General features: G+C 40.9%; 9 protein-coding genes across 9 annotated transcripts; 3 read left to right on the forward strand and 6 right to left on the reverse strand.

Moving 5' to 3' along the window:
• Positions 1–4,131: 4,131 nt before the first annotated feature.
• On the reverse strand, positions 4,132–4,768 carry EAF01_002502 (uncharacterized protein; the record flags this gene model as incomplete). Its single annotated transcript, XM_038910755.1, has 3 exons — positions 4,132–4,296; positions 4,435–4,578; positions 4,610–4,768. The coding sequence occupies 3 exons, from the start codon at positions 4,766–4,768 to the stop codon at positions 4,132–4,134; spliced, it is 468 nt and encodes a 155-aa protein (XP_038773677.1).
• A 6,420-nt stretch (positions 4,769–11,188) lies between these two features.
• Positions 11,189–12,563, reverse strand: EAF01_002503 (uncharacterized protein; the record flags this gene model as incomplete). Its single annotated transcript, XM_038910756.1, is given in 3 exon segments — positions 11,189–12,381; positions 12,395–12,467; positions 12,531–12,563. The coding sequence occupies 3 exon segments, from the start codon at positions 12,561–12,563 to the stop codon at positions 11,189–11,191; spliced, it is 1,299 nt and encodes a 432-aa protein (XP_038773678.1).
• A 640-nt stretch (positions 12,564–13,203) lies between these two features.
• Positions 13,204–13,902, reverse strand: EAF01_002504 (uncharacterized protein; the record flags this gene model as incomplete). Its single annotated transcript, XM_038910757.1, has 1 exon — positions 13,204–13,902. The coding sequence occupies one exon, from the start codon at positions 13,900–13,902 to the stop codon at positions 13,204–13,206; it is 699 nt and encodes a 232-aa protein (XP_038773679.1).
• Positions 13,903–14,992: 1,090 nt separating this feature from the next.
• Positions 14,993–16,537, forward strand: EAF01_002505 (uncharacterized protein; the record flags this gene model as incomplete). The annotated part of the gene is made up of 4 exons (XM_038910758.1): positions 14,993–15,007; positions 15,076–15,258; positions 15,315–16,061; positions 16,112–16,537. The coding sequence occupies 4 exons, from the start codon at positions 14,993–14,995 to the stop codon at positions 16,535–16,537; spliced, it is 1,371 nt and encodes a 456-aa protein (XP_038773680.1).
• A 125-nt stretch (positions 16,538–16,662) lies between these two features.
• Positions 16,663–17,235, reverse strand: EAF01_002506 (uncharacterized protein; the record flags this gene model as incomplete). Its single annotated transcript, XM_038910759.1, has 1 exon — positions 16,663–17,235. The coding sequence occupies one exon, from the start codon at positions 17,233–17,235 to the stop codon at positions 16,663–16,665; it is 573 nt and encodes a 190-aa protein (XP_038773681.1).
• A 237-nt stretch (positions 17,236–17,472) lies between these two features.
• On the forward strand, positions 17,473–17,904 carry EAF01_002507 (uncharacterized protein; the record flags this gene model as incomplete). Its single annotated transcript, XM_038910760.1, has 2 exons — positions 17,473–17,561; positions 17,613–17,904. The coding sequence occupies 2 exons, from the start codon at positions 17,473–17,475 to the stop codon at positions 17,902–17,904; spliced, it is 381 nt and encodes a 126-aa protein (XP_038773682.1).
• Positions 17,905–19,208: 1,304 nt separating this feature from the next.
• On the forward strand, positions 19,209–19,599 carry EAF01_002508 (uncharacterized protein; the record flags this gene model as incomplete). Its single annotated transcript, XM_038910761.1, has 2 exons — positions 19,209–19,464; positions 19,514–19,599. 2 exons carry the CDS (start codon positions 19,209–19,211, stop codon positions 19,597–19,599), a joined length of 342 nt encoding a protein of 113 aa, XP_038773683.1.
• A 709-nt stretch (positions 19,600–20,308) lies between these two features.
• EAF01_002509 (uncharacterized protein) lies at positions 20,309–20,693 on the reverse strand (the record flags this gene model as incomplete). Its single annotated transcript, XM_038910762.1, has 2 exons — positions 20,309–20,480; positions 20,566–20,693. The coding sequence occupies 2 exons, from the start codon at positions 20,691–20,693 to the stop codon at positions 20,309–20,311; spliced, it is 300 nt and encodes a 99-aa protein (XP_038773684.1).
• A 337-nt stretch (positions 20,694–21,030) lies between these two features.
• Positions 21,031–22,663, reverse strand: EAF01_002510 (uncharacterized protein; the record flags this gene model as incomplete). Its single annotated transcript, XM_038910763.1, has 3 exons — positions 21,031–21,452; positions 21,519–22,047; positions 22,106–22,663. The coding sequence occupies 3 exons, from the start codon at positions 22,661–22,663 to the stop codon at positions 21,031–21,033; spliced, it is 1,509 nt and encodes a 502-aa protein (XP_038773685.1).
• Between the last annotated feature and the right edge of the window lie 550 nt (positions 22,664–23,213).

Here is a 23,213-nt window from a genome sequence, read left to right on the forward strand (position 1 = left end):
GTATCTAGGGAACCATGGCTGGCTGATCAGCCCCTTCTACCACGGCAAGCAAGTGCTTGGACGCTCGCGACGTGATTATACTCATCACATGATTACCTGTAAGAAGTATCTTTTCGATATCACAAATGTCTCATAATGATATCCACTTTTGGTTATCGCCGTGTCTTTTCAACAAGCAAGTCCAAGCGTACATGATCGCCTTTTACTTGTCAACTCTTTGAACTGTACCTTGCATTTCTCCAATTCGTGTACATGGCTTTTGCCAAGATTTTGATTTTTCACATGTGTGGGAGACAGATAGTAGTTGTCCTCCAGTATTGTCTCTCAATATCTCACACAATTCATCCACTTAAGACGTCACAAGAATGTAATTCAAGCTTCCGTTTGTCTCTTCACCTTTGTATAGACTCGCGCTATGTCACTTTACATGATCAGCTTATAATATGGGGCCTTGTAAATGCACTTGCGAGATCTTTTCCATCTCTAACCATCTTTGATGTTAATCATGGATCACAACTGAGAAAGGGTTCTAGCTTCTCAAACTAATCATAAACCCATGCCAATTTCATCACACTTGCAGACATGACATCGCTTCTTCTGCCTTGATTTGTGACTAGCCCTGAATACCATATTTGAGTATTCATTTTGTCACAATCGTCTAACTACAAAGAGTCTGCAACTCACAGTAAACACACAGACGTTGAAGATCGTGTAGACTCTACAAATATACGGACGTACTGTTTACATAGGCCCTGGAGAGTGTAAGTGACTCGATATTAGTGCTACTGCACTGACATACGATGAGTTGAACCGTTCTTCATGTCCCTTTAATTTCCACTTCATGTACCTTTTCACACATCACAAGCCTAAAATAGCAATACTCTCACTAAGATAGGTCTTTGACCACGCCAACCATACCAGAAATCTGCATAATCATCGGCTTCAACTACGAAATACGATCATCAGCCACTTCAAGAATCCAGGCGCGCCTCGATTCCCAAGCCCCTGGTATCTCCGCAACGCTGTATTTGTGATGGACCTGTACGCACGTTTTTTCTCTTCCCCTTTAGGGCGTGAACTGCAGCAACCACGTCTATCGATAGCAGTTTGAAGACCCTGGAACAGCTGCCCTGCATTGCGTTACATATTACATTGCATCGATCATACATAGATATACTCCGAAGTCCCGAAAAGCTTGGCCGTCATGGAGACATCCCAACGTCGGCGGGCAAACATCGTTGAATAGTTGGACGGTGAAATATACCTTGAAACATGGAGTTACTATTCCCTATGAATCGTCGAACTCCCATAACATTCAAGGTTTTCCTATAATCTACCCTGCTCATTTGCTTATTTGGATATGAACCGCACAGGAGCTACATGGCCTGTGCCAAGTAACTGGGAAAGTTCGTGGAAAAGTTAATAGTTAATATCAATGCTGAACAATGATCCTCACCCCGCGATCCAGCCAGGGCCAACTTCCGCCACCAATGATACCTGGAAGCGCATTTCATGCAATGCTCTCTCCTACCAGCTATCCATGTTCAATCTTGAGCTCTGAAAGTCTCTCAGAAGTTTCCTCGCTTCAAGGTCAGATTGTACGAGTTTGATTGGTTCAATTGTCACAATTTTTCAGTTGTTTGCAAGCTAACTTGCTACGTGTTTGTACTCCGCCACCTCTGTCAAGTTATCAACACAGCATTGGCTCTAAAGCTTCCCGCGCATAGTGGTAAGCTTTCCTCGGGAGGGGTTGGACAGAGATCCTGAAGCTACTACTGTGCCTCACTAGATATGCATTGGATTTAGAGCAGGCTGAAAAAGACTTTATTCCGTCCTGTCAATGACTCGAACATCAAGGCCTAATTTCCCCTCCATCTTCCTCACCTGAGTTACCTTGTGTGTATTAGTGACAGCCACATTACCACTCACCAACGCCCTTTGTTTTATCATATAATTTCCACGCAAATCATTGAGTCATTAGCGCTAGTAGGCTGTATAAATTCTCGGGTATACGAATCCGCTTCCAGCGTTCCACCCAACCACCATTCCCGGTTTACAACGATACTGCATAAAGTAAAATATTCCGAAATCCCAAGGGGAAATTCCCCAGGTAAGGTTACCAAAACCGTGAAAAGAAATTAAACTTTCCTTAAATTCTACGATTGGGACTCCGCAATCAGTACGCAGACATGCCTAGCACACACCTGACATTGGACCATTAATTGGCCACTTATTCTTATGGCCCGAGGCTCTCCCGAAGGAAAATTGCCCCATCTGCCTTCTGCCTTCTGCCTTCAGCCTTCAGCCTTCTTTCTAAAGCACCTTCTAAACTACAGACTACTACAAACCCGGCAACTGGTATCAACTAGATGGAAAGATAGATTGCCACATTCAATTTAACGCTACACGAGGTCGTTCCAGATCTCGTTCCAAATCTCCTCTCACGATCATGAAGTCTGCCAATCCTCATCTTACTCTCATCTAACTCCAGTGTGACATTTCAAGCTTCTCGCTACTCACTACCAATGACGATGGTAATGACTTCCAAAGTTTTAACAATCATGTTTGGCTGTTCATTCATCTCTGTACCCACTCCAACATCACGATCCACCACTGATACTAGGTTTCTATTAGTGTAGCACTACCCTGTAAACCCTAGAGAGATCACCACACGGATCCCTGTCGCTGATCAACACCTAATCCTTAAGAGCTCAAGATCTTTCTAGGCTCGTCTATACCTTACCAGCATCAACTGGAATTCTATCCCCACCATACCAATTCCTTGCTAGGTGGGCTATTTTCTCTCAACCGTAGTGGACGTAGCTAAACTTTCTCCTCTAGTCCGTATACGCCCTGTCTAGAAGATCTCGGATTGTTTACTATCAGAAATAACTTTACTGTTAATCTTACGATTCGTGCTACATTCAGCGATCCCAAAATCTGCATGCTCTAAGTGATGGACATTATATCCCACTGGCATATAGCTTTCCAAATTCCAAGCTACAGATATGCATGCACTCCGTACTGTACGTACAGTAGCTACAGTAGCTACAGTAAGGAACTTCTAGAATCATGCACTATTGACGAAGCTTGAAACTCAAATCTACACTGGTCAAAACGACATCATTGTATCAACAAACAAGTAAGTCGCAAGAGTTTATCGGCATCATCGAAACTCTGTTGACGAAGCTTCTGTTTTCTATCAATCGATGCCATGAAGCAAGCTCATCGAACATGCTAGTCCATATCCTTCTGTGATACGAGTCTAGAATAGCGGAACCAGACGGCTCACTTCCTTCTGTCTTTCCGATTGGGAGATAGCCGATCAACCATTGAATCAGTGACTTCGTACAAGGAGTCATCTATCTTGTACGACAGCCAGCCACTGAATGCGATTTCTTCCCGAGGCATTGTGTGAAGTGAGGAGAAAGGTGCCAGGACTTGATACTTGCTTTAACACCTACCCCGGTACGGATATTACTTTCAATACAATGTTTGCATTTCAAGTTTTGTCATTCCTTGTTCACCTCATTTTTTCGCCATTGGGGTATCCATTTTCCTCTGTGCGCGCCGCAAAGCCCGAGGTACAAGCTGAACCATGATGGGAATACCTTAAATCAAGTCTTGAGTTCAAGGCCTGTACAGATATCAAATTAAAGGGTCGGATCTACTACATCCATAGCCGTCACTGCGTTGCGGGAACTACGTGAGAAATCCGTGGACAAGTTTACTCTTGGCCGATTTGCAATTTTTGGCAGAGATTTCCACAGTGGACCCTTAAACACACAGACTGTACAGCCCACGAGGTTATTCGAGTGAGTGCTCGAGTGTCTTTTCACGGAGATGTAGGAGATAGATATGTTTACGGTAATTTCAAATCGATAGCTATCTTCCATTCTTGTTATTTTCACTATAGATCTCCGGTATGTGCGAAATTTTTGTCTTCAGAGTTTGTAATCCACATGGAATTTTAAATTATCATGTCTCGCTAAGAACTTCCTCTCTTTGACACGATACACCTCTCGCCGGCCAAGTATCTTCTCGCTGGAGTGTATCGGCAAATAGAAACTAATCAAAATAATTCCGCGAGCCCTATTGACAAATCTCGGAGACTGAATCTCCGAACATACTTCAACTATAATATTTGGAATCTTCTTCAAGCATGTATACTCTTGGTAATGGGCGAAATTCATCCAGGTAGTTAGGGGCCGCTATCACTCGCTCGCCGAGCGACGAGCTATAGAAGCTATCAGCAAAAGTTTTCCAAAAGTTTTCCGAAGGCTTGATGCTATTTTCCTGTGGTTAGACTACTTCATACTCATGTTACTGTCTTTGTCACCTCGATCTGTATTTTTCTAGAGACACTTGAGTATCTCCTTACAAAGATGATAGAAGTATGGTTAGTGCTATACCAAGGCGCTGCCTGTCCCTTACATAATGTCCCAGACTGCGATTTGCTGGACCATTGTGACTCCAAGATATTGAGATGCCTCGTAAGGCTCTTGAATGGCGAGCGTCTTCGAGTTTATCACTTTCGCCCTTCGGCAGGGAAGTCTCACACAGTAATCCAATATGAAACTATTCATTGGATGACCAAAATCAAAATAACCTCAAATTTGCGTTGAAAAGGAAAGATCCATGGCGCCGGTACCACGGCCAAGATTACCTTAGTGTTACCGTACATGCCTATAATATCGGTAGTATCGGTACATATTCCAAGCTGTCGCAAGCCGTGTAACCCGGGTAATCCGTTTGAAAAAGTAAACATCGTCGTGTTTCTCCGCAAACCCTGCAAAGCGGATGTTACCTAGTAAGCCGAGAAAAGCCACCGTCGCTATGGCTTCTTTTTTATTCGAAGTATTGGGCTGGAACAGTGTATCTCAGAAGGCCTGCTGCGATTTCAATTGGTTGTTGTAACGATTTGAATGGGGTGATCCACGACATATCAAAGGAAATATAGACTGATGATTGGGTATCAAACTTCTAATGTCAAGTAGAACATAGTTCTTATGCATAGCTATGCGTAGCTGCTTGATAATCAATCCCGATCTATCATTAATGACGAACGTCGTAAAATTTGATTAGGGACGTCCCAACCCGTGTGTGAAGTCGTAACTGTATGAACCAAAAAGTTCATCACCCACCAAGTCGGGTACCCTATTCTGGCCACCCCTGTTTTGAGCCACCTTTTATCATCAAATTTAACAAAAAAGCTTTTTAATTTGTATATAGGATTCATTAAAAATTTATATATATATGATTCAGTTTATTTTACATAGTTAATTATGAAATTTTCTAATTTTTAGGATTTTTTTGAATGAAGATTTAAAGCTTTAAAACATCGATTTTTAGATTTATATAGGAATTATATACAAATTTTACTTTTTATTAAAAATTTATCTATTAGAAATTTTTGATTTTTATAATAATTTTATAATATAATAATTCTAAGAAATTAAAAAAAAATTAAAAAATTCTAATAACGTAACGTATGGGGAACTCGGACATATGGGGAACTCGGACACTTTTAGCCCATCACCAACTTGAAACCGCAATAACTTTTATTATGCATACCCAATCACCTTCTACATCTGCTCAAATTGAAGAGAAGCTTCAAAAGGCTATAATTTCACTTCAATTGAAAGAATTTAAATCAATTAGAAAGGCTGCAGAGCATTTTGAAGTCCCTAAGTCTACCCTAGCTGATAGGCTGGCTGGGAAGAAAACACGTTCCCAAACCCACGAAATGGCTCAAATTCTTTCAAACGCAGAAGAAAATACTCTTGTACGATGGATTTCACGACTTACCATCACTGGATTCCCTGCTACACCTATGTTGGTGAAGGAAATGGCCGACGAAATTCGTCTTCGACGCGTTCGGGTCGCGTCATCTCGAAATCCTACCTCGACAGAAATTCCACCTATAGGCCACGAATGGATCTATAGATTCCAAAAACGACATCCAGAACTTAAAACATGCTATTCACGTCAATTAGAGTCTAATCGGGCTAAAGAAGCAACTCCGGAGAATATTCAGGCTTGGTTTGACGCGTTTCGCACGCGTCTCATTGAGCGAAAGTATGAATTAGATGATATGTATAATATGGATGAAACCGGATTTGGAGTTGGAAGTACTCAAAGTACGCGCATTATAGTCGATTCTACTCAGAAATCGAATTGGAAAGTTACAGCTGGCAAGCAAGAATGGATAACTGCATTTGAATGTGTCAATGCAGCTGGAAATGCTCTATCACCTATGGTCATTTTCAAGGCTCAGAATACGAATTCTGCATGGATTCCAAAGGACACACCTCAAAGCTGGCAGTTCTCTACTAGTACAAATGGATGGACCTCAAATAGCCATGGATTAGAATGGTTAAAAAGGGTTTTCGAACCAGAATCCAAGAAAGTGTCAGGTGACCGACCTCGACTTTTGATCATGGATGGCCATTCAAGCCATATTACAGGTAGCTTTATTGCTTTCTGTATAGATAATGATATTGATTTACTTATATTACCTCCTCATTGCTCTCACTTGCTTCAGCCACTTGATATTGCGGTGTATGGGCCAATGAAACGATATCATGCTTTAGAGGTCGATCGATATTCTCGAGCTGGTGTAAAGCGAATCCAAAGAGCTGAATGGGTAGAACTCTTTCAAAATATTAGAAAAAAAGCATTGAATTCTTCTAATATTAAAGCTGGCTGGAGAGGAGCTGGTTTAGTACCTTTTGCCCCACGAAAAGTACTCGATTCATTACCATTTAACTCCTCCCAGCAACCTTCTACTCCACAAATGAGAACCCCCAATCAAGACCTAGACTTTTCTATACTCAGGAGTTCTCCTCCAGATGGAACAGAACTAAGGCAAGCAAATCAGATCTTTAATACAGCTCTAGCAAGCAGTGGTTCTCCTGCATCGCCAACTCGTCGATATGCCAAGAGAATGACTAGGCTTGTAGAATCTCAAAATGCTGAGATAGCCCTACTTCGGAAACAGCTCTCTGATGCTCAGGAGGTAATTGAGACTCGAAAGAAAAGAACTAAAGGCAAAAGAGTCAAATTACAAGGTCAATTTGTCTTTAGTACTAAGGAAGTATTGAAAATGGTACGTGAGGCGGAGGAAAAACCGAAGGAGAAAAAGCCACGAGGACGGCCACGCAAACGCCCAATTGAAGAATCAGAAGAAGAGGTTGAAGAAGAAGAGCTAGAGAATAGTTCAAGTGATTCGGAATTGGAATTGGAGGATTGTGTGGCTCGTAGAACAAGATCGCGTGTAGAATAATTGAAAAAAGTGTCCGAGTTCCCCATATGTCCGAGTTCCCCATACGTTACGTTAAATAAATAATAATAAAGATATTTCATTTTAAGTATTATAAGAATTATTAACCTCTATTTAATTTATATCTCTATAACTATTTATTTATTTGAGTTTTTTAAAAACTCCTTGTAGAAATTCAAGCTTAAAATCTTTAAAAAAATTACTTAGTTTCTATTAGTATTATCATGAGGATGATAAAGTCAATATAGTACTATGATTCATACTATTATTATACGATAATAACCTCATATAGCATCATTCTATGTATTGATACCTTAAATGTTAAAAGTACTAGTTGGGGTCTAGCATATGCTATTTCAGGTCGTTTTGATTTTCAAAATATTACTATTCTAGTCTTAACTTGAAAAGTGTTAGTTTGATTTAAATTCATAAGGATATTAATATTCTAATCTTAATTAGAAGTGTTAGTATAATTCAAATTTATAAGGATATTAATATTCTGATCTCAATTTGAAAAGTATTAATCTAATTCAAATTTATAGGGATATTAATATTCTAATTTCAATTAAGAATATAAACAAGAATAAAAAGAAAAAGAAAAAGAAAAAGAAAAAGAAAAAGAAAAAGAAAAAGAAAAAGAAAAAGAAAAAGAAAAAGAAAAAGAAAAAGAAAAAGAAAAAGAAAAAGAAAAAGAAAAAGAAAAAGAAAAAGAAAAAGATTAAGAAAAGTAAGAAAGATAAGATAAGAAAAGAAAATATAAAAAGAAAAAGGAAAAGAAAGATATTTATAGATTTAAGAAATTAATAATAAAAATCTTAAATCTATAAATTTGTAATTTATAATTATTCAATATACTTTATATTATATTATAATCAGAATATAACTTTTAAGATTGAAATGATATATAGTTTTTAAAATCAAAATAATATATGATTTTTAAGATTAGAATATTAAATCAATTTAAGATTAGAATATTAAATCAATTTGAGACTAGAATATTAAATTAATTCAAAATCAGAATATTATATATTTTTAAGATTAAAATATTTAATATAGTTTTAATATAAAAGAAGAACAAAGTTCTTATTATACTATATAGAAGCTATTTATATATACCTCGATATTTTAATATATTAGTATTAATATATCAATATCAATTTTTTATTTAAATTAAATTAAGATTAGAATAACAACATTACTAAAAAAGTCGAGACTGAAATATCAAAAATACTAGTTGAGGTTATTTTGATTATATTTCTAACATTTAAGGTATCAATACATGAAATGATACTATATGAGGTTATTACCGATTGTTATATTACTTGAGGTTCTAAAAGCTAGAACTACGAAACGTATTACTATAGTGTCGGAAGACGCTAGCGTCAACGCTAGCGTAGTCACATGATCCCTGTCCCAACAGTTTCTTTTTATTAATTATAGTTAAAAAGTTATTAAAGATTTAAAATGAGTTTCAGATTTATATATAATTCTCATATAAATTAAAAATCAATTTGAAGCTTTAGATCTCTATTTAGTAAAATCCTAAAAATCTGAAATTTTCAAAATAAACTTAAAATAATCTGAAATATATATATAAAAGTTTCCAATATATTATACTGGATTTCGATAGAGGTATCAATCGGTCAAACAAGTGATTTTTGATATGAAAAGGTGGCCTAAAACAGAGGTGGCCAGAAAATGGGGGGTCCAACTTACGACTGAAATGTGTTTAACGGTGACATAAGAATGGAGCACGCAAGATCATCTTCTGAGCAGGGAGGGTATGGATCCATTTATGTGACACTCTAGTCATCACATAATAATGGCCATGAAAATGTCTGCGTATTAACCCCGCATCTTGTAAGCTTACGACAAAGCTAATCCTGACGAACAACTGGGGGTCTTTGAAATTTCCGACCGTCTGTTTCGAGGTCCATTCGTGGGGGTCGTGAAAGGAAATCTGACACTTGGGTCGCTAATCACTTCTCATTTCATCTCTACATCTGCATCTCCATCTGCATTGACATTGGTATTGGCATTGGCATCTGCAGATGCAGGCACATGGAGCATCATCCATACATTTGCAAAAATGGGTGCCTTCCTCATGTGGATAACCTTGCGAGTTTTGCTCACTCTAAATGCTGACTGCTTTTGTATTTTCATAGCCATGCGTTCATTCATTGTGAGATACTCTTTTCTTCTTTCAAAAGGAACGTCGGGATTGATTGTGTAGGGGTGGAGTCGGATGACGGGGGTTGGTTAGGGGTGTGCTGGGCTGGGAATCCTGGAGAGCATAAGGTTATCAAACATCATCTACCAACCAATGGTTGGAATTGGAAATTGGAAATTTGGAATAGGCTCAAAAGAATAGGTATGAGTTGAGGTTTATATTTGTTTCTTGGGAGTTTGAGAAGAATGGTGTGGATTAAGTATAGATAGTACCAGAATGTGGTTATTGAACCTCGAGATATAGGTTGTAGTAGGTATTTTGTATGCATTTGAGTATTCAAGAGAATCTCTCGAGTGATATTTGTTACGTTTTTCTCTTCCCTCCTATTTCTAAAAGTGGTGGTTTGTGGAATAGGAAAAAATAGTTGTGTCTAGGCATTTTGTATCTCTGTGTTGATTGGAAAATTATATCCCCATCAATCCACTGGAATTTTTGCTTTTTAATCCCCTAGACCGCCATCTCAGGACTCCTCGCTTATACAGGGATGTTTTGGCCAATCAAAACATATGAATTTCGAGGATTCTTATCATTTGAAAACGTTTTTTGAGAGATAATTATTAGACGCTTATTATTTTAATATAAGTAAATAATGTATTCTTTATATCTTGTAAGAACTTGTATATATTCTATATTTCTTTTAATAAATATTGAATTTTTAATTTAATATCTATTTTGATTATAAATTATTCATAAATTATTTATAATATTTATTATTTAATAATATAATTTATAATAATAAGTATAAAATCTAATAATAATAATTTTTCAATATTCATTCTTTAAATTTAATATTAAGATCTTTATTTTATTTTATTATTTTTAAAGTTATTAATGTTCTTATCTAGTGCACCGACTACAAACGAGTCCTAAGATGGCGGTCTAGGGGATAATAAGGAAGAGATTTGCCTTTGAAATTGAAAATGCTATTATTATTTTCAAATGCTCAGTCCGGTGCATATTTTTTATTTGATACGTTTTTCCTTTTGGGAAATCGCTGCGCTTCTTTTGCTTTCTGTTGATTATGAAAGAAGACAAAAAGGGAGAATAGAGTAGAGGAGTAGGAATTCTAGTCGTGTATGCCATTCGTGGGCTTTCTGGTCGTATATGATAAGATATTTGTTGAGTATTCAGTGTATGGTTATAACAAGAGCAGTTACGGGCTGAGTGAAATGGCGTGAGGGTGTCACTATTGTTGGATCTATTTATATCCCGGGAAAATAATTGTATAGTCAAAATTCAAAGGGAGATATCTATGTACTGAAGACATTACATGCCAATGTGATCATATAAGGACGTGTAGATTGCAACTTGAAATACTTTTAAGAGATGCTGTGTGGTAACAAGTAATCACATCTGAAGCATTCACACATCAGGCAGTTAACAAATTGTGATTCTAAGGGATGATACCACTCTTTAATACTTGTCTAGTTACATAAATTGCTTCGAATAAATAGAGGTACGCAATCTTGAGGAGGACATTTGTAGTCCTCCAGCACAGTATCACAAATGATGAGAATTCATTACCGTTACTAGGAACTGAATCATCGACTATCTCAATACCTCGATCTCAGATGGCAAAGTAGAAAATGACATCGAAGCTACGTCTACTTCCCTCGTGATCAGTGATCTAAAATCGCCGAAATCAACGGTCAACTATCCTGTAAAACCCAAAATAATTATCCAGAACCCGAAATCATACTCAGCGCAGCTGACTTTGCTCTCTTCATCGCTGGACTCTCATCGTACCCCTCCCAACTTCTCTTTCCATTCTTTCCATGACCTTTCTTAGTCGACTCACCAAAATACTTCTGCTCAAACGAAATACCACTCCGCGTTGCAATTTCTCCCGAATCCTCATTCTTTATCACAATTTCAGGCTCACCACCATCTTCAATCTCCTCACCCTCACGCGGAAACACTCTCAGATGTCCCCTCCCATCTTCACCATCGTCCCAATAAAACTCACACAACGCCTGCCAACTCACAACTTCCGTCGTCTCAACCCCCTCCACTAATCCCATCCACGGCGCTTTTCTTCTCCTTCCACCCATTCTCTCTCTCGTCGCCTCATCTGCCAACTCTGCTTCCAACCACGTAATCGGATTCGGGGCGTACAAAAATTTCCACTCCTGGGTAAATTGTTCATACTTTGCAAACCTCGCCAGAAAATCATCCACAGTCCATCCTCCTTGTGTTTTGACCGCTTCCCGTCCGCTTTGCCAGTATATTGCACCGACTTGTTCCATGCCCGCGAGCACATACGCTGCCTTTTTAAAAACCGGATAGGAGACGTGATTTCGGTAGCGTTGGATAAATGTCTGGAAATACTCTAACAATTTACTTTCATGAGCTGGATCCAGATGCGGATCAGTAAAATCGGCATGATGGACGCTAAAATCCCACGTTGGTGACGCGATGAGAGAAACGCAGGGAGCGCTTTGATCTGGAGCATTAGAAACGAGATGGGGATCGAGAGGAAGTGTTCTCAATGCTGCTATGTTGTCGGGTCCGAATCGAAGATCGGATATGTATGTTAGGGCTTCTTTGACGGTTTTCTCGTTGGTGAAAACACCGCGGAAGGCTTTTTCGTGGGCTCCGTCTTCGTTCCAGGAGGGGGAGTGAGTCATTTGGTAATAGCGTGCGGAGCGATTCATGCATTCGATTGTATTGAGACGTTGACGGGAACAGAATTTATCACCGTTATTGAAGGTGATGAGTGGACAGATGTAGAGGGGATCGACGAGTGTACCATTCCCGTGTACGTATTGGAGAGAGGCGTGGTTGGGGGAATAGATAGCATAGATGGGTTTTGTAGGGTGACGGGAGGAGACCGATGAGGATGGAGATGAATGGCATGGCGAGGAGCGCGCTGGGAGTTATACGATTACGGATGCTGTCGAAGGGGAGTGGAATTGGATCTTTAGAACGGGTTTGTTTGGAAGATGATCCGGGGTGCTATGGATGTAGGATTAGTAAATGATGAAGTTATTTTGGATTTTGAAAGATCGATCTACATACGTTTTCCGTGAAGTTATTGCTACTTGATGCCATTTTGTATGGATTTCGATCTGTTTCTAACCTATAGTTGATTTTTGTAAGTATGCCCATTCATGCGTGATTGAGAACCAAGATTTTTCAGATGGGAAGACTTGGATTTCTGTAAACGTAAAGGATAGTTATCACGATTATTAGGAGGGTATTGACTAGCTGAAAGTCAGAGCAGTTTTGAGAAAAGAAGGATTTCTTTTAAGGAATGTCATGTGCCAGTGCAGATATAAATATAAAGGTGAAGGGTAAACTTGGATGGATTCGTAAGAAGTTGGGGGTAAACGTGATTGAGGGGGGAAATGGGAAGGATTACCTAAGTAGGTAGGTAGGTAGGTAGACAAGCTTCTGTTCAAATTTGGATAGTGAATGTAGAAAATGGGATATATCAAACAGTATTCCTACCGTCTGAGTTCTATCAAAGATGGAGAAGACGTGTCAAGGTTACTCGTGATGACGAGAGTATATGGCAATTGCCTCAGTACTTGATAAGTTGAGGAATCTGGCAGCATTCATAAATGATTTAATTATTACTGTGGTCTAGTTAAAATTTATACTCGTGGAAAAAGTGAACGTTGCCCGGACAATATTCAAATCATGATCCTTCGACCCTAAATATGACCCAGGACCGATTTTCTCTGGAATTCTATTCCATAAAGATAACGTGTTTCTTAGATTCATCTCTTGCCGGTCTCAGCCCGTTGGCCCTGAAATCCGGGTCTTCGTATCCGATTGATACCGCTACCAAAATCTCCAGATCATCAGTAATGCCGCATTCCCTCCTCACCAAGTCTGGATATCCTGTCTGACAAACCTGCACACAAGAGCCCACCCCTCTCTCCGTAAGCGCTAATAACCAACTCTGTAACCACATACCAACACTGACTCTATCTGCATTCGTCAGGGTTTTATCGATACATACTATCGCCCCTACTGGTGCATCGAAGAACTGATAGTTGCGGAGGACGGCTGCATTGCGAGCTTTCAAATCGGATCGTGGAATACCCATCCCTTCGCCATATAGTTGACGGCCAACTTCGGACCGGTAGTGGGTGTATGCGGCAGGGAGAGGGGGGATATTGGGAGTGGATTCTGACGCAGCAGTAAATAATTTAGATCTGAGATTCTCCAGCGATTCGCCCGTGAGAAGGAAAACGAGATGGGGTTGGATATTTGAATTTGAGGGGGCGAAGCGAGCGAGGTCGAGAGTGGATTGTATGATGGATTTTGGGACTGGAGTTGGAAGGTAAGCACGGCTTGAGTGCCGTGCGATGAGGGATTCTCTCAACGTCATCTCAGAGTAGGGTGGCTCTTCATTGGGGTTTGTTTCAATTGCATGAGGCATGACGATATTCGATTGGCTCTGACTGACTGGCTAAGTAGTTTTTGAGCCGGATTGAACTGGTCTTGACTTTGAAAAGTATGTGTATTATGCCGCTGATGCTCTTATGGAAGATTTTGATGATTTCTAAATTCACATATTTGAGTGCGCCGCTACCCTTTTATATGTTTCTTCCCCTATGCTTTCCACGGAATTGTCAAAAGCTTCAAATACTCTGACTGCTACTGTCTGGCAATGTAACATTCAGTGCACCACGAATGATTGGAAATTATGCATAAAATGTAGTACAATTACATAGCTTTCTGCAAGCCCATGAGGATTGGCCAATGGAAAAGCCGTGGCTTACAAATACACACTTGTGTGGCCGCCATCCATCGGCTTCTAAATTCTCTCCTTTGCCGTCGACTTGGAGCACAAATTCATGATTGTAAGTGACATCGGTGCTTAGCGGTCGATTATTCTCCGACTTAAAGTATGGCTATTGAACACAGAAGAGAATATATCGGTCCCACACTCTTGTTCTTTGCATGGTACGCTGTGTACTTCATCCAGAGGCTCTCATGAATATGATCGAGAACATCTCCCTTGGGTGTTGACGGCAAAGAATGAGCTCATGACTTGAAGAGCGTTTGATCGGTGCAATGGAAATATGGCCTGAAATAGCATTGAAACTCTCCATGCGGGTGTTTGAATAAGTAGATTGATTGCTAATGAGTTAGAGCATATTTGCGAATCAATGAAGGTGCTGAAGAAATGCTGTACAACGGCGAGAATTTCTGAAATATTTCAAAGCATCACATAACCATGATGAATCAGACTTCTGATATTTGAGAAATCCATTGAGTGAATTGAAGGTATTGATAAAGACTTGGTAACATGTTGAGAGTAGGTTGTTTCCAAGTGAAACGTTGTCAGCATGTCAGGCGTGAGATGGGAGCCTTAAAAAGGCGTTGGTGGATGGATTAACCTTCTGAAGGTAAGACTTATTCTTGTTAACAACAAGACCACTCTTTTATTTTCATTTAGAGGTATCATCCTACAGTCCGTTTCAATATTGAACACCTAACGATTCGATTTCAATATTGGTTTAAAGATGGATTTCCTTCAGGTATAACTCTCCCAATTGTATCTCAGTTGAAGGTATCTTGATCATCAATACTAACTATGTCAATCCAGCGCCTTGCGCGTTCCCTCGATAGGCCACTATTCCCATGGAAGAAGCTCATCGTTGGGTTCTCTCTCGCACAATACCTATTCGAAGGTTTTCTCTCTCTCCGTCAGTATCAAGTCTTAAAGCAAACACGTCCACCCAAGGTTCTCTCCAATGAAGTCTCGCAAGAAGTTTTCGACAAAAGCCAGGTATGTTATTGTCAGCCTTACCATCTCCCCACTACCACTCGCTGACTTCCAAAAAGGCATATGGACGCGCAAAAGCACAATTCGGTTTCGTTGCAGGACTCTATGGACAAATTCAAAACACGGCATTCATCTATTTCGATATCCTTCCCAAACTTTGGGACTTCACTGGATCATGGCTTCTACGACTTGCACCCGCTCGATTCACTGGCGAGATTTCTCACTCGATCGTTTTCGTCCTTACTTTTATTGTAATTCAACAGTTTATTTCTCTCCCAACTTCAATCTACCAGACATTTGTGTTGGAGGAGAAGTTTGGTTTCAATAAGCAGACGCCTAAACTCTTCGTTACGGACATGTTAAAGGGACAGATGTTGGCATTTACATTGACTCCACCAATCCTCGCTGGCTTTCTCACGATCATACAAAAAACTGGCCATCAATTCTTCTACTACTTGTGGTTGTTTGGTGCTGGACTCCAGGTTTTCATGATTACAGTTTACCCGATCACCATCTTACCCTTGTTCAACAAGCTCTCGCCCCTCGAACCTGGAGAATTGAAAGATGGCGTCGAGGCTTTGGCCAAACGCTTAAACTTCCCTCTTCACGAATTGCATGTTATCGACGGTAGCAAGCGTAGTGCTCACAGTAATGCTTATTTCTTCGGTCTACCATGGAAGAAGCATATCGTCATTTATGATACTCTGATCGAGAAGAGCGAAACACAAGAGATTGTAGCTGTTCTTGCTCATGAACTTGGACACTGGAGTCGGGGACACACTACAAAGCTCTTTGGAATCTCTCAAGTAAGCATATTTCTGTTGGTTGTTACGGGATTGTTATTAACTATTTACAGGCCCATTTTTTCTACATCTTCTCCCTGTTCTCCGTCTTCATCAACAACCACTCCTTGTACCAATCATTTGGTTTCCATAACGAGTTCCCAATCATAATAGGGTTCATCTTGTTCTCTGATGCACTTGCCCCTATGGACACAGTCATCAAGCTGTTGATGAATATCCTCAGCAGAAAGTACGAGTTTGAAGCAGATGACTTCGCACAAGGACTTGGATACCAGGCTGAGCTAGCTCGCTCGTTGATAAAATTGCAGATCCAGAACTTGAGTACTATGGATGCGGACTGGATGTATGCAAGCTACCATTTCTCTCATCCAATATTGTCGGAGAGATTAGGTGCTTTAGGATGGAAGTCGAGCGGTCCAGTTGCACCAACGGCTGCAAAGGATGAGAAGACCGCACAAGCTAGTGGCAGAGAATTGTAGATGTACAGCATTCTAAATTACGAGGAAACCTCTGAATGGATGTACGGTATAGACTGAATAAAAAGATTTCCGTTAACCTCGCTAAAACGCATCAAAAATTCGTGACTTGTAGTACTTCGTGCTCATTATGCAGCGGATTGTTTCTTCGCTTCCTTCGCCTTCAGCTCTGCCTTGTGTCTTGCCTTTTTTTCGGTCTTTCGTGCTTTTTTTTCTTCCCTGCTCAATCCTTTGGATTGAATAAATCTTGGAGCTCCCTTTGCACTTGGCTCAATCTCAAGATCACTATCGACCTCCGCGTTATTCACTTTTTGAGCTTTAGCTCCAACATCTCCCTCCTCAATACTCTGCTCCCTCTCAAATTCTTCCTTATCCTGCCACCCATCTACATCCATCTTGTCACCCCCGCTTACGTCTTCCAAACCTTGCGCGATCTCAACTGGATTTTCCTCCTCCATTTCTAAAGTTGGCGCAAGCCATTCTCCACGTAGACCAGCTTCAACACGTTGAAGATTGTGAATCGTTACGCTGGAGTGGCTGCTTCCGACAGTGGGACCCGTAGGCTCGAGTTTGGCGTTTGGGAGAAGATATGGTGTGCTGGATGTGAGAGAGAGGTAATCTTGAAGGTATTTGAGAGCAATTGTTTGGTTGACGGGGATCGAGGGAATGGATTTGTGGGGTGGAAAGGCCGACGTAGACATGTTGATTGAGTCTTAAATATGACTAAATTTGGTCTGAGTTGTAAAGATTAAATAAATGTACGACAAATGCCAGAGAAATCGATTTTCGAAGTATGCAACAAGAAGTTTCATGAAAGCCCCGAAATTTTTTGCGACTGAGGCGGAAAAATGTCCGCTAGCGTAATTTTTTGATTTTGATAGTGCATGGGGATAACCTCGAATTCTGGTCCGGGTTAAGATATTCACAATTGTAGCAAAATGTTGTGTTTACGCTGCTCTCATGGTCTTAGGGCTACTCCAGTTATATCAAGGGCGCTTTCACAATCCAATGCTATCGTTGTGAAAAGGTAGATTTTTGTCCATTCACACAGCCGTGTCTTAAACTAACAACTTTACAGAACATTTACTTCAATCACGCCCCTCCGACCCACGTTATCCCCCTCCGCATTCAAACCCTCAACGTCTGTAATCATTCCTTCGGAAGCAGCACTGCTAGATCTCCTTCCTAAGATCTCAACGCATCCCGCTTTGAGCACAACACAATTACGCTGTGGGCCAAGGAACACGTTCAGTCCGAGTCATTTTGTTAGGAAGAGGAGACATGGATTTTTGAGTAGGATTAGGACGAGAAAGGGGAGGGCGACACTGCAGAGGAGGAAATCGAAGAGACGAAGTACTTTGAGTCATTAGAAGAAGGGTGTTAGTGGTTGGAATACCAAGAAATATATCCAACAATGAGAAAGCGGGGCAATATTAAGGCAACTGTTTGGGGAGCTAAGGATGATGAGGGCAATGGTGATTTGTATGATCGTAGCACGGCAAATTGATGGAACTAATGCTACCATGGCGGCTGTGCCTCTGGATTCCCACCCACATGAAGTGTAAGATATTGAAGATATGTATGTTTAAATCAGGCTACTTACCAATTGGGTGTGAGGACCTGGTCGCTCAAGTTATGAAAGATTCCTTCATAAAGCAACGTATGGGATGTTCGAATCGAAGGACGGCAGTACTTCAAATGGTGCGGTGAATTGCACAAACATGAAACCTCAAAAATGGGGTCTTTTGCGCAACTTACATTCAGATGGTATATTTTGCACCTTTCCACATGCTGTTTTGGGGGTTGCAAGTGTGCCCTACATTCAACAAAGCCTTTTACATTGACTGCCTGGTCTACATTCAAACATGTTTCTGGAGCCGAGCTTCACTAGCTTGTTCGCGAGTGCCTGCCTAAGTTGGGTTGAGGCCGGGAGTTTACGAGCTCCTACGGCTTTGCGCCTGGTCGAGTAGCCGGCGGCCTACCATCTTTGTTTGTCTATTTTAAGTAATTTATTGAGTACGGTACGGTACGGGAAGGCCATGGCCGTCAGTGTGGTTGGCCCATTATGGGTGTTACCCGCAATTTCCCTGTTATGCCAGATCTTGGGTAAGTGAACATTCTCAGTACATTGATACTGAGTTGAGAATATCATACGCCTGTAAATTTGAGCTTCTTCGCCGATTCTTTCTGAGGTGTTGTTCTGAGATATCTTTGGTGAATGTTCAAGATTTCAGTCGTGAATCTTCGACATGTTGACTATTTGACTTGGCTGTCGACAATCTTCCATTGTCCCTTAATATTATTCGCGATTGCTTTTTTGATGTCAGCCTAAATTCATGAGCCTCAACTCGATATCATTAAAATCTCAATAGTACCAAATTGAATCCGCTTTTCGTGTGGCTTCGAAAAATCCTGCTGTGGCATTTGGGTCGAGGTGCCACCAGCCTGCCTCTACTATGTCTACTTGGCAATATGGCTCACGATATACCAACAATGCGAGCGACGAGTCTGGCTCAGATGAATATAAATATGGCTTGTTGAGTGCATAGCTTGCAGTCTCAATCTCATCAACCTCACTTTCATCTTCCTCATCACCACAACTCTATCGATCTTCTTCTACCAAGCTCGCACAGAACACTCGAATACTAAAATATCGAAATATTAAATTACAAATATGAGTCCCGGCAAGCCTCAAAAAAGCAAAGGCAAAGAAAAGGCTGGTGGAGACAGGGACACATTGGATTCTTTGATTGGCGGGTACGAGAATACGAGCATTGGTGATAGTAAATCTCACACAGGGCATTCCAGAAAACATGAAAGACTCCCTGGCGATAGACATTTCGTCGTTGTCCGAGAATCTCCACCTGGTTCTGCTTCTCGCACGACACGAACAGTCACCCCACCGAGAGGCAATAGTCCTGCGAAAACAGGTAAGACAGATACTTGAATCCTCCTTATACGGTTACTAACACCAAACAGCTAAAGTACAAGAAAGCCCCAATGCCTCTCCTCAAACCAGGGAAAAGAAACATAAAGAAGCTTATAAAGCCCTCCATGGAAAATGATAAATCTCTTCCGCTTACTCCCCCCATCAAGAAGTTGGTCGAAGATGCGGCAAGAAAGCACGAAATCTCTTTTAAGGACAGGGGGGATATAGGGAGAGGGGTGGAAGGCAAGCAGAAAGAGATCAACTTCCTAGAGACGCTACACTGAGGAGAAGGTGGACGGACAGATTTAAGTCAAAGCCGGAGACAGGTGAAGAGCATAATAATCAGAGAAAGAGAAAGAGAAAAAAAATGCGTTTGCTAGGAGTCGCTGGCGTTATTTGGATCATAAGTAGAACAGGCATCCAATAGACATTTAGGTTTTCGTTAGTTTTACATTTTCTTGTAGACCTTCCATAAGGTATTACGTGCTGGCACTGAGGCGAACAAACGTTCAACGCTATATAAAACCGTGTGTTCTTGCATGAAATCAAAGGAAGTTGTCAAGTAATGATATATCCAAACATTATTGCATATAAATCTACCTAGGTAACGCCAAATATCCTCGTCAATCCTGCTCTAAATTTAAACTTCATGCTCACAATTTGATGATGTTCCACATTAAAATTGTCTCTTTTTCTAATCCATGTAGTAGTTAAATGCGCTCAGAACAGTCTTCTTCAAGCACTTCCAGCTCGATCTTCCCTCATTTTTTCCGGCTCCCCAATTACCCACTCCCCATCAAAATTTTGAACACTTAATCTCACTCATCACATTCCCACCATCTCCTTCAAAACGCCAAAAGTCCTCCGAAAAACACGACGAGTCCCCCAAGCGCAACGGGAGCCACATTCTCACCCGCATTAACGAAACTTGTTCCCGTAGCGAATCCACCGGAATCTGTAAGTGTCGGTATTGTTCTGGTGCTTGTTGGGGCTCTACGTGTGCTGGTACTATTGTGACTGTTTTGATCGTTAGTTTGAAGTTCAAGACAGTTGGGAGGAAAGAAAAGGTGTCAAAAGGATAGGAAGAAGATAGGAAACTTACAACGTCCCGTTGGTACGCGCGCTGGTGATTGGACGGCCGGAGGGAGCTTGTGCTTGGACTTGGAGGGACAATATAAGGAGGATAGTGAGGGTAGCGAGGGAGAGGAGTGATTGGTTGACTCGGGGCATCGTCAAAGTGATGTTTGATTTTTTTTAATGAAATCAGGTATAGATTAGACTGTGAGATGGGGGTTTCGAAAGAAATAACTCGCAAATCCTACTTCATTCATTATATACGTGAGTTGGAAACGCCAGATCACCCCAGACTACCTGCCAAAATTCCATTCTAGGAACTTCATAAACATTCCCATTTTTAGAGCATCAATAAAGCGCAACATTATCATTGAAATATGCGGCAAGATATCTTGATGTGTTTTGAGGGTAGTTTTACATTCCAATCACAAGCACTCCGCGCCAAACCTCAGGATAAAACATCTGAATAAGCTTTAACAAAGAAAATATATCGTCATGCTGGTACACACACAACTTTACACCCATTCGCATTACTTGCTGTCAACTTCCGCTGACCCGCCCAATCTCTAGCATCTCGACTTTCCATTCTCTTGTAAAGCTGCGCAAATTTTGCTAGCATATATGACGCCTCTACTAATGCCTTGTTCTGACCAACACAAGCACGTGGCCCTCCCCCAAAGGGCATGTATTCCCATGGGCTAGGTTTGATAGAGTACCATCTATCTGGATCGAACGATTCAATGTTAGGACCAAACACGGACTCAATACGATGTAAACCATAGAAATTTGCCCAAAGCTTTGTACCTTTGGGTACGTAGATCGGGGAGTTGCCATCTTTACCTCCTCCTTTTGGTAGGGTTGTATCTGTCAATGAGATACGAGCAAGGGCTGGGAAGATTGGAAAGAGGCGTAGGGCTACGAATAATCAGTTGGGGCCACGCAATAGTATGCTGGCAGCATAGAAACAATAGGCTGACTTACATTCGTTGATGACATTGCGAAGGAAGCTTAAATCGCGTAATTTATCGTACAGATGCTGCGATTCTTCTAGATCCAATGATTGGACTTCATTCCGTAGTCTATCGTATACCTTTGGGTGACGTGAGAGAAGAAATATCGTGTTGCTGAGGAGAACGGGAGTTGTGTCCTGGACAGCCATCATTCCCTGTAAAGCATTGTCGCGAATCTCGACACGATCATCAGTTCCTTTGATTAGACCTTGAAGAAGGCTTCTTGAGTTGAACCCATTGAAATTGGAGCTGAGCGCTTGATTTTCTGCGTTTATCTCCGTTTCGATGAGTGAGTCAAGATATGATTGAACTTCTTTATACGCTTCGTATTTCATTGACTTTGGAATGAGGAATTGCAAGGGACCGAGCATAAATGAGAGTCCCATACCAATGAAAGATTTTTGGAAAGCTTTCAGAAAAGCTGCAACCTCATCCGATCTACCATCGGCGCCAGGGCTGGGAGTAACCCCAAGGATAAACTTCATGGAAGTGCCAACAAACTGAAACCAAAGTCAGAATCTTCCCATTGCCGCACAAGTTTTCATCAGTTGTACCTACGAGACTTGCAAGGGGAGTTTGTAGATCGACCGTTGTGGAACCATCTTGTGGAATGCCTTGAAAAAAGTCCTGAGTTGACGCTATGAATGGCTTCAAATCTGATATATTCGCTTTGCTGAACGTAGGTCGAAGAAGAACTCTAGCTTTCTGCCATTCCTCATTATCGGTGGTGATAAATCCACGTCCACAAAAAGGTCCCATTACGGGAAGCCTATAAGGCTGGTAACCCCAGTCAGAATTGTTGGTAGACCATGCATTTTGAAGATTTTCCGCATCAATGGTCCTTATGTCCGAAGCACCCAAGTTGTTCAACCAGATGGTTTTACCGTATCTTATATGAAGGTTTGACATAAAGGGAATGCCTAGATATTTCAAAGACTGTCTAATTTCTTGTAGCTTCAAGTCCAGTCCAAAGAACGGATCGATGTGAGGGTAAGTAACAGGATGCTCGCAGCCATGCTGATGGTTCAATGCCTTGAATTTATTTGCTCGACTAATCACGACATATAACAGTATGGAAAAGAACCCCGTGAGAATGAGCGAACTAGTCTCGAGCATTCTGAATGCAAAGTTGTCTAAAATGTTCAGAGAGTGACAACAGGATAATGTCGAGTGAGTGAATGAAGCTTTCGTATGGTGCCTCTGGGAAAGGCAAGAAGATGTAAGAAGTGTCAGCGGAGAAGAAACCAACAGTTGCCAACAGCAAAATAACAGATCTAAAGCATGATAGCTTGGTATGTCAGAACCAGAGTGGTCATGTGCTTGATAGTTGGCTCTGGAATATGAAAAGAAGTATTGATTTATACGTCGCATTGATCGATACCTACGCCTAGCGAAGAAGAACAGTATATCTTGTGCCCAGAGCTTAGTGACACAATCAAGCCGGACTGGTAAGCACTACAACTAGCTCTTGATATTATTGCCATAATGTGTAGATGTGCCTCCTAACGTTGCATTGTATGCAGTGAAATCCTAAGCGGGAAGTGCTAGCTAGGTTGGTACCTATTAGCCGTCCCAAGATAAAATCCGATAATGCGAACTCAGAATCTGTTCTGGGAGTACCGGTGACGTTAATCATATATATGTGAAGGAAACCCAATTTTGGCAT

This window comes from Botrytis porri (assembly GCF_014898465.1).
Source record: "Botrytis porri strain MUCL 3234 chromosome Unknown BPOR_003, whole genome shotgun sequence".
Classification (NCBI taxonomy): domain Eukaryota; kingdom Fungi; phylum Ascomycota; class Leotiomycetes; order Helotiales; family Sclerotiniaceae; genus Botrytis; species Botrytis porri.